Source organism: Spermophilus citellus, assembly GCF_964194105.1.
Source record: "Spermophilus citellus genome assembly, chromosome: 3".
NCBI classification, from domain to species: domain Eukaryota; kingdom Metazoa; phylum Chordata; class Mammalia; order Rodentia; family Sciuridae; genus Spermophilus; species Spermophilus citellus.
Window position 1 is genome coordinate 224,572,519 of NC_138184.1, and position 14,284 is coordinate 224,586,802.

Genomic DNA, 14,284 nt, shown 5'->3' on the forward strand with positions numbered 1-14,284 from the left:
CCAGAGGTACTTAACCACTGAGCCACATCCTAGCCTTTTTAATATCCTATTTAGAGACAAGGTCTTGCTAAGTTGCTTGAGCCTTACTAAGTTGTTGACGCTGGCTTTGAATTCCATCCTCCTGCCTCAGCCTCCTGAGCCGCTGGGAAGACAGGCATGTGCCACTGTGCCCAGCAATTCGATTTCATCATAGAGGAATTAAAGGTTTGGCCCAGAGCCATTTGGCTCATACCAAACATGACTTCTAGCACATTTCAAAAGTCTGTAATGCAAAAAGTCTGCAAGCATGAAATTGGAATTGAGAGTCATACAAACAATTTCGCTCTTATTTAATGGCCTTGCGTCTGATGCTGGACTGTGAATCTAGGTTAAAATCCCTATGCCCCTAAGGAGATAACCTTTCCATTCCTCAGTTTCTCACCTGTGAAGTTGAAAATAATAATAGTAGGTAAGAATGAGGATTAAATGAGCCTTAATTTCTAAATAATCTGAGATTTTTTAAAGTATATATGTATGTATAAAAGTGAGTATAGAAGAGTGTAGGGCAGAAAGCTAGCAGGATGGAAGGCTTTGGTCTTCCACGTGAGTGCCTCCCAGAACCTCAGTGCCTGGGATGCAGCGCCACGGGCAGACAGGAGGCAGCTCTGATTCAGTGACTCAGAAGGTTTTTCATTAAGACTATAAAACTCCTGAACAACACTGAGGTCAAGAATGGACCTTCAGAAACACGGTGCTTTCAGCAGCTAGTTTGGGCTAGATCCTCAGATTCCGTGAAGGTCCTTGCTCACTCTCCTGTTGTCGGGAGTATTTCAGTGGAGACATTTGAGAATCTGGCGCATCCTTCTAAGGACGGCTTTGATGACCGAACAACTGGAAGCCACATTAATGTTTTTAAAATATCTTACTGTCCTATGTGACTGAGACTAATCTAAGCTACAGAAACTTTGACTATTCTGGGTTCCTAATGTTTCTTTTTCTTAGTTTTTTAACTTCAAAATTAAAATAATATCAATTAATTTGCTCACCCTTTATGGTCTGCTTTTCTTTTTTTAAACCTAAAACTGATCCTAACAGAATTAATTTAGGGTAATCTTTTGTAGGTTACTTCTACTTTGAATTTGATCTCGGTGTTCTAAAACTGTATGCCAAGCACAGTGATGAAGAGCTTGCTTGTCTTAAAGAGTTTAGGAAGAGGGTAAAAGGTTATCCTTTCTAAAACATGCCCACACCCAGCACCTAGGCCCATGGCTGATTCACCAGTGTGTGAAATAAGCTCTGGCAGAGCCCCTATGGCCACGAATGCCTCCCCCGTCCCTTGGGCACCTGCTTGCTCTCCTGCTGCTTGGCTCTTTCGGGAGGGGCCTGTGAAATGCTGCTATTTCTAGCTTAAGAGGGGGAAAGCCAGTGCCCCTCAGTGAATTAGCAGTGACGTGGAAGCCTAATCTTTCATCTGGGCAAGAAGTATAAAGTTTGTCTAGCTGCCCAGGGGGATTATGTCCTTCCAAGAAACAGGCGTAACTTGAACCAGAGCAAGGGTGCTGCTGGGTCTCCATCTTCTGTTTCATCAGCCTTCATCCTTGAGTACTGGCTGGAGGAAATTCTGCAGTTTTGCCACCAGATCTGAACTGGGAACTCCTGGGTGAAGCACAGAAAGTGTCTCATTATTTTAATAGGACTTTATGATCAGAGAAACAGAATTACACAGGCTTTCAGGAAAATAAAAATAATATGACCCTGCTAGCCTGGGACACTTAACTTATTGTGTATATAAACCAGATTGGAATATTGCGATAGGTTTTTTTGTAACCTCTCCATTAATGATTCGTTGTGTTAACATTTTATATTTATTTTGGTGGATAATTATATTTCATTTACCAAATATGCTATAGTTTATTTTAGCATGTTGAATTAGGTAAAATTGATTTCCTTTTAATTGGAAATTTAATAACTTCAAACTTTTTACATTAATTTGTACATTATCTCTTCCTTTCCTTTCTCGTGTTTTATTCAGATGCATTTGCTGGTGTGCTCTGCATCGTCACACATTAGGACTATTGTCCAAATCCACTTTCACCTTAGCCCTCAGTGGCATGTGTGATAAGGCTGCAGCTCTGTTCTGTGGTTTAACACCTGTCCCCTGGTTGCTCTGGGTAGCCCAAGCCTTCCCAGCCAGTTGTTTTATGTTTTCTTGGCTCTTGAGTATTTCTTCATTTCCAGTTGAATTTTTCCAGATTTACCCAAAATTATACCAAATTCAAAAATCATTTTGAGTACTGGCATTTTTACAATTCAAAAGAAGTTTTTGTCTCTTTATTCAGATTACATGAATAATTTGAGACTGTCGATGACATTTACTCCTTGCTCTGACGATTTAGTGCTTCCTTGGTGATGCTGTGCACCACACTTTTTGGTGATGGAGTCTAAAATTTGCTGACTTTAAGTCATTTTGCTCCTCTGTTCAAGTGCCTATTTTTCTCTCCTCCTTGGAGGGAAACACAGGAAATCAAGGTGTGTAAATAACCCAGTGGATTGGCAAGAGATGGCTAGCTATATTGTTTTTCTTTACATGTTTTGAAGGCTGTATATTTTTTTCTTTAAAACTTTTTTAAAGCCTTATTGCTAATGCTTATTCCTGAGTAATCATTTCCAGGATTGTGATGGTGTGATCCTTGACTTCAGGCAGCCTTCAATCAAAAGTAGAGCTTTTTACATGGTGTCTGTGTTCAGGGAGGGTCTTTAGGTTTTTCAGGTTGGAGACATTAACACCCAAAAAAGGTGAAATATCACTTATCTGAAGGAGAAAAATTGTAAAGATATTCAAACTGTTAATAATAGTAGCTCTGTCAGGGCTTTTGGATAGGACTTGAAACACTTCTGTGTATTTAAATATGGCCATTTAAATATCCCCTTTTTCATAATTTATTTTATTAGAACAGATTTGTGAATTTAATTTTCCATTATTCACTTTACAGTTCTTTAAAAGCAAATCAAAACCATTCAATTAATTCTCTGCAGGCAGAGGCTCGTCTGCTTGAGGAACAGCGAAGAGTTCAGGTTTATCTTCATGAAAGCACGCAAGATGAGCTGGCCAGGAAATGTGAGCAGGTCCTTATCGAAAAACACTTGGAAATTTTCCACACAGAGTTTCAAAATTTATTGGATGCCGACAAGAATGAAGGTGAGGCACTAAAACTTGTCAAATGTGGGCACTCGCTTTGAGCTTCGATGTGCCGCTGTCTGCAGTTCTAGCTTATGTGCATCGTCAGTGTCCATCATTGTTGAAAAGATGTCATGTGTGGCCCTTACTGCATGTTGATTGCAGATTTCTGTGGTGTTTGGGTATAAAAGAGCATCTTTTCAATTTAATTTTATATATAACTTGTTCCATACACTTTTAGTGTTAAATGATGTTACCCCCTAATTCTTTCTTGAGTATGCTTCCTTTGAAAATTCTTAGACAACAAGACTATTTTATAGTCCCTTAACCTCTCCTTGCTTTACTGGGATGTGTAAGGAGCACAGTCAGACATAGATATTTGTATTTCGGGTTCTTTCTCTGCTTCTCATAAATTGAACATGTACAATACATAGTCAGTGAAGAATTTGGGGTCCCATTTGTGACTTTTATAGTTTAGATGGTGATCCATGTTCTCCTTAAATTTATTCATTTCTTTTTTTTTTTTTTTTAATTTATTTATTTATTTTTTTAATTATTTTATTGTTGGTTGATCATAACATTACATAGTTCTTAACATACCATATTTCACAGATTGATTCAAGTGGGTTATGAACTCCCATTTTTACCCCGTATACAGATTGCTGTGTCACATCAGTTACATTTCCATTGATTTACAAATTGCCTTTCTAGTGACTGATGTATTCTGCTGTCTATCCCATTCTCCACTGTCCCCTCACCCCTCCCCTCCCCTCCCCTCCCCTACTCTCTCTCCATCCCCTCTAAACATATCTAAGTGCCTATTATGTGTCAGGCATAGATAATATCTCAGTATTGAAAATTTTAAGAAGCATTAGATACACTAATTAAAAGAACCTCTTCTCTATAATGTTAGTAGATTCTCATAGTAAGGAGGGGAATACACTTACTTCTATAGTAGCATAATTTCATTGTAACTTTTAGCAAAATATACATAAAGAAATACACAAATAGAAAATATTGTTTTAATGCTTTTGATTATTTTTAATTTTATACTTTTGATTATTTACATCTAGTAAGAGCTGTCTTATTTCAGAATGTCTTCCATCTCAATATAAATATGTAATTAGTGGAATAGATACACAGAGTTTTTTCTGTGCATAAAGGTGACTGCCTTCTTCTTGCAGATTTGGGACGCATGTATAATCTTGTATCTAGAATCCAGGATGGCCTAGGAGAGTTGAAAAAGCTGCTGGAGACACACATTCATAATCAGGGTCTTGCAGCAATTGAGAAGTGTGGTGAAGCTGCCTTAAATGTAAGTAATACTCAGTTGAAAACAGTGGCCTTAGTATTTTCACACAGCTGCAAGCATGTGTGATGCATCTCTGTTGTTCACCCAGGTAGTTAAGATTCTTCAAAACAAGCAAACTTGTTTTGACTCTTTGAAATAAGAGTTCAGGGACTACTTCCCCCCCCCCCCCCCCAAGCAAATACCTGCATGAATCATTCTGGCCCCTTTGAGGCATTGAAGATGTCAGTTTTTTTCCCCTCTCTGGAACTTTGATCCAAGTTGTACCCTCCAACTGAAGATCACAAGACTGTTTGCACCAAAGAGGCCCCAAAATTTATAGCATTGTTTAGTGCTCTCCCTGCTCAAGGAGCTACCTAGAATGTTCCTGCTAGGTTTTTTGTAATTGAGGTGCTGATTTTACATGGGAAGTATCAGGTTTCCAAGACATAAGTCAGTTGTCTTCAGTTTGGTTCCTGTGATGGACTTTAATTTTTAAATGTTTGGGAGAACTAGTGGAGAAGAAAAGTTTCTAAATTGGAGCTGGTCCTTTCACCTGAGCTGAGAAAACTTTTCTGATTCTGATTTTATTGTGCTTAATGTTAATTATTTTTGACAATATTGACTTTAGGATTTTTTTTTTTAGTCCTTATTTCTCTATTATCTTTGGAAAGTTCCTTTTCCATATTTATTTTGGGGATTGAGAATTCTCAGGCCCATCTATGAGTCATTAGAGGGATGTATGTAAAGCTTTTTCTTTAGGTTTATAAAGTGATTAACTTTACATTTACAACTTGGGAGGGAGCTGGCTTAATAATGGTTTTGTGGAAAAGATCTCCAGGTTTTAGTAAAAGCTTAAGTATGAACTCCCCAGTATGGGGACACATGATGCCATTATAGTGTGACTGATACAGACCTGGACTGTCTGCCTTGGTTCACACCCCGGCTCTGCCGCTTACTAATGCTGTGACCTTCCACAAGGAGCTGTCACAGCGACCCCAAAGAAAAAGGTATTTGTGTCTCTTGTGTGGTTATTTTGCGCAGCCCAGTCAGCCCAGTTCAATTGGAGTAAACCCTGAGCCTTTTAGTCTCGAGAACAGAAACCTGGCAATTGGCATCCAATGTGGGCTGAAAGATCTGAGTCTTTAAGCCACCGGGACAAAAGCAACAAATGCTGGCTCTTAACGGGACTCCAATTTAAATTTTAAAAGTCTAGGGAAGTTGAAAGTTCTCTCCAGAAGTTAAACATGCTTAGGATTGCAGAGTATTGAGGACTGAATTGTAGAAAGTAAGTGAAAATCTGTGACCTTAAGGGTCCTCAGGAAGAGAGAGCAAGAGCGCACTCTGACTCCTTTTATTGAGGAGAAGCTATTCAAATGAGGCAAGGGGTCAGGTTTCAGGGGGCTGAGTCTATCTTCATGATGTCCACTGTCAGCAGGTTGACTGATATCTGGGTAGGCCACACCCAAAGGCACAGTAGGAGAAGGGGACACATACAAGGTACTTCCATGGGAGAGTCTATCCTAAACAGGGCAAGGGGTTATATTACAAAGGAACAGGTGAGCGTAGCTCCACCCATGGGGGTGTAGCAGGACACACCCATGCACGAGACACTGACCCACGAACCCAAGAAGGGTGGGGAAAGCTCTGCCACATTTCTGCGACTGAGCGCCTTAGCACCCAGCCGGGGAATGTGACCCAGTCACATGCAAGGTTGGTCTCCTACACCCGAACACACACAGACTGGCACAGGAGGCACCTCAGAAACCCGCTGGGCACTGAGGACAGTCTGCATGCATACAGATTGTTAGCTGTTTTACTCTGCAGTTGATGGTTTGTGTTTATTGTGTGCACATTTCTGAAACTTTGGCTTCTCTGTGTTCTCTCTTTGTTTTATGTGGAGATAAAGTTATTCCAAAGACAAAGTGCTTATGAGGAAGGATTAGAGACCCCCAAATTATTGGGCAGTGTGTTTCTTACTTCTTTAATTTCTTTCCCCTAATTTCTTCTCAAAAAAGAGAAGGTCCTTACCTTTTTCGGAGGTAAGGGCTATGAACAAGGCCCCAGTCGTGCCATTTTACGTCTTTTGGTGTGGACTCCTGCCTGTCCTCAGAATTCTCAAAACTCAAGTCACAATCTGCTCTGGTTGGCTCCTGGATGGATGAAAGACAAGGATGCTAACTGAGCCCTCCAAGGTGCTGAAGAGAAGAGCAGGTGTCGAGGACTGTTCAGATCTGTTACTGGCCTGGGGAAGCACCAGTTTCCATATGAATGGTGAGGGGTGCTCCCTCGCCTGTAGCACCTGGGACACCCTTGGCAGTATTCTTTAATGACGCTAGATCATTCGTGACATATTTAGATGTTAAAGTAATACTTAGAGTCACAGTGGACCCTCTGAAATCATATCCAACACTATATGAGCTCTCTGGGCACCTCTTTGATGCCATTTTTTGGATACCTTGTTAGGGACAGGTGAAATAAAAAGTTGTGCGAGACCTTTAAGTATATTTCCTTTTTAAATTTCTTAAAATTTGTTCTAATTAGTTGTACCTGACAGCAGAACATATCCTGACACATGGTACACAGTGGAGCACAGCTTCCCCTTCCTCTGGCTGTACCTGGTGCAGAGCCACCCCAAGAGTGTATCATAATGCCATCCTTCCCAGCCTCCCTCCCCTCTGCTAACCCAGTGTCCCTCATCTTTCCTGCCCACCATGTTTCTCCTGTCCTGGAGGTCACCATGCGCAGCAGACAAGTTGCAGTGTCTTCACGCGGTCTGTCCAGCAAGAGAAGCAGCCATCGGCAGGCACCTGTGCTAGGACTGGGGCAGTGTGTGGCAGGGGAGGCAGAGCCTGTCTTGGAAGTTCAGTGAAGTCTTCAAAAAGCTAGGCAGAGGGGTCCCCACAGATGAGCCTCAGTGGTCAAAACGTACCCATTCCAAGCAGAGACCCTGCGTGACTGGAAGTTCCTGCTGAAAGGGAGGGCTGGCCGCTTAGGCCTAGGGTCCTTTAGGGACCACATTAGTTGTTAGTTATATTGGCTTAATTTCAAGGACAAGAAGGAAACTAGATAAGTATGTTATGATAATCATGGAATTGAGCTGGGCGCAGTGGTGCACGCCTGTAATTCCAACATCTCAGGAGGCTGAGGCAGAAGGATTGTGAGTTCAAAGCCAGCCTCAGCAACTTAGCAAGACCCTGACTCTAAAAAAAAATATTTTAAAAAAGGGCTAGGGATGTGGCTCATTGGGTAAGCACTCCTGAGTTCAATCCCTGGTACCAAAAAAACAAAACACGAACCAAAAAACATGGAATTGACAAGGCCAGATTTTGATATTTAAAAAATTGTTTATGGAAAATAGGTTAAAATGAAGAAGAGTTGCTGTATGTATATCAGTGAGTTTTGTCACAGTGCTCAGATGAAATGACAGCAGCAGTAGCCTGCTATTCCCTAGTGGGGTGGGGAGGAAGGGCAGGGAGCTGGGCCTCTGTGGACAGGTTTCCTATTTGATAATCGTTGAAGTTGGATGGCAAGTTAATGGGGGAGAGTCTACTATTCTTTCTAACTTTTCCCACATTAAACTGTTAAAAAACAAATGCACAGTCAACGGGGATTGCTGGTGGGGGAGTAGTGGCACTTAGATGCAGGGTCAGGGTGGGCATCCGGTCTTTTTCTGACTGCAGAGTTTGGGATCCCACGAAACATGGAAGGGCGGGTCCTGTGAACTGGAGCTTGGTGGGTTTGGTCTAGGGATATCCAAGGGTCAGTCCTTAGTATTAATAATTAATTGGGAAGGTAACGGTAAACATAAAATCCTACTGGTTCCCAAGAATCTATTGATGACAAGTCAGGAGTCTAACAGGGACACAGGCATGGAGTTGAAGGTTAAAGTTGGCATTTCTGAATTGGTGAGAGCACATGACAGGTAGTCATGCACATGTCTCTTGTTATGAGTGCGGGTTTGTGGCGCCTCTGCTGCTCAGTGTGAATCATTCTGGCAAATGTACAATATAGGTATTGCTATATTTATTTACATAATAGACTTTACATGAATTCTGTGCATGGTATTTGAAGAAATAGTAAATTTTAGAAGCAAATAAAGTCCCCAAATTGGCAATTGTGACATGGGAGTACTTTGTAATGTTTTTCACCTGTCGAGATCGCTGAGCGTTGCTTTATGGAGTACTACCAGTGGTGCCTGCTGGTGTTTCCCCTGTGGGAATGCTCTCTGTGTGTTAGAGTTCTTCAAACACCATGACAAAAAGAAAAAAAAATGCAAAAGGAGCAGTATGTGAATATTGTGGGATGATTTGACAAGAGATCAGAAACTGATCTGAAATCAGGATTGGCCAAAGCACTATGGATTTCAATGGCAAAATCAAAATCAGTCAAGCAGAAATGATTCATTGTTAAAAGTAAGAAGGAGCCGGGCGCCGTGGCACATGCCTGTAATCCCAGCATCTAGAGAAGCTGAGATAGGATCATAAACTCAAAGCCAGCTTCAGTAACTTAGCGAGGCCCTAAGCAATACAGTGAAACCCTGTCTCAAAATAAAAAGGGCTGGGGATGTGTCTCAGTAGTTGAATACCTCTGGGTTCAATCCTTGGCTCACCCCCCCCCCCAAATAAAAAAGGAAGGTGTGTATATATGAATTGAATGAGGTGTGTTGTGCCCTCTTAGAGGTGCTTTGGGATGTGCCCTGTAAGACTCACCTTACAGGAACAAGGAGTTTCTCTCCACCTGCAGTCACCTGGTGCTATTTTGACACGTCAAGACGGGTGGGTGTTATCAAATGTATTACCCTTTGGTATCTTTCATGATTTTTTTTGGCAATTTTTAAAATCCCTTTAAAGTTCTATCATCAAATGTTTATATCCAGTAGAGACCATATTTCCATCTTATGAAATCATAATTTATCACAATATATTTTTTCATTATAATAACAGATTTGCTTTTTAGTACAGAAAACCTCTAAAACTTGGAGTGAATAATTTTTCTGTAATGGGATTGTGCTTTCACTGGTTACTCATTAGTTAAAAACAAATGTTGCCCACAATGTAGAATAATTAGAATGCCAGCAATTCTGGTTTCTCTTTCCTGTACCCTCCAGATTAATGTCTCAGGATTTTGAAAATACTGGCAAGTCTTTCAGCCCCAGTTACCTAAGGCCTCTGGTTTGTGAGGGGACAGTCAGGAGCCCTGCTGGCTCATGGTGGGCCATCATGCCACCCAGGTCTGGCATCTCTGCTTGCTCCGTGGGTCTTCCTGACCTAACACCTGGGTCCTTTCCCTTTCCAAGCTATAGAGAACCTGTCCAACTCAGGAGTCCCCTGCCTGGGTCTTTGCCTTGCTCTGTTGCCACTTAACTCTTGGCAGGATGCTTCACTGGGATTTGATTTCTTGTCTGTAAAGTGGGGGATAAACCACTTTCACACTGTGCTAGTCAAGGGCCTGGGAGCCTGGCGAGCAGCAAGGGCCCCATGTCAAGAGCTAGGTGCTCCTGTTCCTTGGCTCTGTGTCCTTTGCCTCCCCACAGCCACTCTACCATTTCATTCCCATGTGTCCTTTTGCTGGAGACTCCCTGTTGCCCCAGTGCTTGCTACGCGGAACTGGACCCTGTGGCTTATGGCCACCAATGCAAGCCCACACGCTTCTTCCAGTTGGTTCTGCCGTCTCCACCCTCCCCACTCCACTGCTGGCCCTCTGACTGAGCTCCTAGCTGAGTTTAAGATTGGTCCCACTGGCTGATTCCAGCCAAAATAAAGTACAGAATTTGGATTTGCAATGTCAAAAACTAAAATGACTTGCCAGAGCTATCACTTAGAAAATGTTTAGTCAAAGGAGATTTTCTTTCATATATATATAAAATCAGAATGTCCTGTGTGTTTCAGTGGTCAAACAAAAGTTCTGATCTTATTTGTTAATTTCTTTGAGAATGCATATAAACCTTTTAGATTTGGGCTTTTTGTTGTTGTTGTTTGTTATTTTTTGTTTTTGTGTGTGTGGTGGCAGTACTGGGGATTGAACCCAGGGATGCTCTACCACTGAGCTGCATCCCTTTTATTTATTTATTTTTAATTTTTATGTTTCTTGAGACAAGGTCTCACTGAGTTGCCCAGGCTGGCCTTGAAGTTGCCTCCTCCTTTAGCCAGGAGGACAGGCCTGCACCACCCCACCTGGCTAGAGTATGTTACAGCAGCACATACAGTTGAACTCCCAGTAACCACCTTTTGTTTCTGTTTTTCCCTCTATCTAAGGACCCCAAAATGTATGTACAGACAGTGCTAGATGTTCATAAAAAGTACAATGCCCTGGTAATGTCGGCCTTCAACAACGACGCTGGCTTCGTGGCTGCACTTGACAAGGTGGGTCTGTTCCCGTGGCTCGCCTGCAGCCTGCAGGGGCGGGATGCTTTTCTCTGACTGTCTCTCCTGCCCCGCAGGCGTGTGGTCGGTTCATAAACAACAACGCAGTTACCAAAATGGCCCAGTCATCCAGTAAATCCCCTGAGCTGCTGGCGCGATACTGTGACTCCTTGTTGAAGAAGAGGTATTAATTACCCTTTGTGTTTTTGCTTGTGCCTCTGTTTAAAATCTCAGCTTTTATCTGAGGAGTTAAAATTTACATTATGGTTCTATGTGGATTGGATTTTAATTTTGGTACCTTTTGAGAAAATGCCTCAAAGATAATGCATCACATTTCCAGTTGGAAATTTGCATCAGCTCCCGCGGGCTGTTTGCAGAAAGCAGAGACCACATATCTAGTGCTGTGTTACTCTGTGTACTTTAAGACATTATTTTTCTTTTGATGAGTTTGTTATGTTGCTGTTTCATAGTCTTTATTTTTTAATCATTTTATTTCTCAACTGGTACTTTCCCTAATCTTATTTATGATTTACGTGTATTCAGAGTGGAAGTGACATCGTCAGATGTGCTTCTCTCTCCACACGTGTCTTCAAGTTCTCACTGATTGTGTGTGTCCCTGTGTCCATCCCCATCCTGCTTTCCCTCAGGTTCTCCTTCCCTTCCACAGTTCCTCTCAGATCAGAGGCGCTCAAGGTCTGCTTCACAACCCTGAATGTCACATCAACAAATGTTAATGAAGGGAGACAGTTCCCTTCCGGCTCTCTGCTGCAGTAGTTTCCCACACAAACTGTACTGGTTTGATATTGGTAAATTATTCTTAGAGAACAATCTAAGAACATGACCTCAATACAAAAAAGCTCAAGAATACCTACATATACCAGCATAAAAAGACCAGAGACAAGTCTCACTTAAGAAGAGAGTTGCAGAAATCTGATGTTTGAGCAAACCAGATTCTTCAGTGAACTGAGGAATTATTCCTGGAAATACAGCAGGAGCAGGCCTTGAGGGTCTCCAACCTTAGCTGGGAACCTTGGGAAAACCACATGGGCTTTGTGGTAGAAGATGGGGAAACATTGGTAAAGGTCAATAGCTCTCTCTCTAAAAATTAATTAATTTTAAAAAATAGCTATCTCTAGCAACACGCCCCCCACCAACCCCTACCAGTGAGAACTTGAGTAGTTGGTGATCTTTCTGCTTACTACCACCACGCTGGGCTCGTGCGTGATTTCAGCACTTCTCACCAGATGCTCTAGTGCGTGCTTTCCAAGAATGAAAAAGGGCTTGACATTGCAATGCTTCCTGTGACTTATGTCACCTTTTTTAGAATGTAGCATATTAAGTAATTTAAATATGGAGATAGTCTGAGGTTTTCAGGTTACTGGTGTCCTTTTTCACCCATTGTCTTTTCTAAATGGCCCTAATCAAATCTGTGATGTGTCATCAGTTAAGTCTGCTGAAACACAGTGGCAGAGAAATTTCCAGGGCATTCCTTTAGTGGGTGCTGAGTGACTGCTCCGGGGGAGTGCAGCTGCCTGACCAACCAGTGAAGAATAGGTAGTTTCTGAGCTGGATGTTCTCAGGCTGTCTATGCCTCTGTCTGGCACTTAGGCCACCGAAAGGAAATGATGTACCTTTTAATTTTTTCAAAGCTAAATTACAGCAGACTGTAAAAAGCAATCAGAAAAGTGGCCCTCACTTACTGATATTTAAATGGATTATCTTAAAGGAAAGTGTCATGTTTTTCTTGGGCTTTTTTCCCTAACTATCTCCTGTTGGATATTCTAAATATTCCTTCACAGTCCGTTCTTTGGTGTAACTCTGGCTTACCAGGTCACCTCAATGAGGAGGGCCAACCCTCCGGCAGCCTCAGGTCTGGCCTGGTGGAGGAAGCGGATCACTTACGTGCTCCGCCCACTCTCTGATAGGGTCATTTGGCCAAGTGGTGCTTGTGTAAACGCCTGCTCTTTGTTTTAAAACATGGTACCTTTTTTAAAATTTCAGTTCCAAGAACCCAGAAGAGGCAGAACTAGAAGACACACTCAATCAAGTGGTAAGGCGTTCCGCGGCCACCTCTGTGCTTCACTAGTTGTTGTGAGGCTGTGTATGTTGGGCAGTGATTTTATTCCTTAAATTGAGGCATTACTGTCCTCGTTGACAATAAACCCAGGCCAGCTCCATGTGCTACGTTGGACTGGCGGAAATGCTTAGTGCCAGTGCTCTGGGCTGGATTTTGCCTTCGTACACATTGGCACACAGGTCTGGCCAAAACCAGGCACACTGTGCGTCCTGGCATGTGGCCTGTCTGTCACCTTGAGAGCATGCTTCATGAGTGCATCCTCTCGTGGCTTTGTCAGATGGTTGTCTTCAAGTACATAGAGGACAAAGATGTGTTCCAGAAGTTCTACGCGAAGATGTTGGCCAAGAGACTCGTTCATCAGAACAGTGCGAGCGACGATGCCGAAGCAAGCATGATCTCCAAGCTCAAGGTGAGTGTCCTCTTTCCTGGAGACCGTGAGCCCTCGGACCGCATCCATCCAGTCGTGTTCACTGGGTTGTCCAGGGGCAAAGGAGTTGCCCAGCGCACTCTGCCACTCCACCGCCGCCGGCCACAAGGCTGGGTTGTTGTGCTGTTTGCTGTGGGGTTTTCTGTTCTGCCCCTGAGCCCTGTCCTTGGGTACAGGTGAGGCGGCCAGCCTTTCCGGGGCTGTCCGTGTCTCAGCATGTTTCACTTGACCCAGAATCAGAGTCAGTGCCGTCTTTGTCTGCTCAGACACTAAAGCCAAACACCTTAGACCAGAGGCTTCGGAAACAGCACTTGGTTCTCAAAACTCTGGAGGTGGAGCTCCAAGACCAGGTGCTGGCCAGCTGAGTACAGCTGCGCCTTCTCTCTCTCCTCACCTGGCAGAGAGCACGTTACAAGTTCTGTCCCAGAGGACACCAAGCCTGGGATCTAGACCTAATTGCCCCAAAGGCGCCCCCTCCGAGTACCTTCACCCACGTGGCTGGAGCCTCAACACTGGGGGTGGGGGAGGGGTTGGGATAAAGGACAAATCACATCATCTATGCATTCTACCTGAGGGTGGGGATGCTGTGCTCTTGGATGCTGAAACAGTGGTTTGGTATGCATTAAGTTTCACTGTTTCACATGTAGTGACAGTGTATCAACTTTAATCATCACGCTTTTATACCATACCACATAACTAAAGGTTATTAACTTGGGGAGTAGTTTGACATGATCGAGTCATGCCATGCTCTTACTCCTCTGAAATTGCCTTGTGCACGTTGCTATTTCTGTACAAATGAGTGAAACAGCATCTGGATCCTTTCAGCAAGCGTGTGGTTTTGAGTATACTTCCAAGCTCCAGCGGATGTTCCAGGACATTGGTGTGAGCAAAGATCTGAATGAGCAGTTCAAAAAGCACCTGACGAATTCAGAACCGCTAGACTGTGAGTATCAAGTGTTCTCCTGCAGGC

At 43.0% G+C, this 14,284-nt stretch overlaps 1 protein-coding gene across 5 annotated transcripts in view; it reads left to right on the forward strand.

The window, feature by feature from the left end:
• The window catches only part of CUL1 (cullin 1), an 83,763-nt gene that overhangs the window by 59,353 nt on the left and 10,126 nt on the right, over positions 1–14,284 (forward strand). For all 5 annotated transcript variants that reach the window (XM_081283567.1, XM_081283566.1, XM_081283565.1 and 2 more), the window contains exons 8-14: positions 3,016–3,178; positions 4,342–4,472; positions 10,703–10,810; positions 10,888–10,994; positions 12,812–12,860; positions 13,165–13,296; positions 14,140–14,257. In XM_081283567.1, coding sequence (XP_081139693.1) covers positions 3,016–3,178; positions 4,342–4,472; positions 10,703–10,810; positions 10,888–10,994; positions 12,812–12,860; positions 13,165–13,296; positions 14,140–14,257 — 808 coding nt within the window. The remainder of the gene's footprint in view (positions 1–3,015; positions 3,179–4,341; positions 4,473–10,702; positions 10,811–10,887; positions 10,995–12,811; positions 12,861–13,164; positions 13,297–14,139; positions 14,258–14,284) is intronic.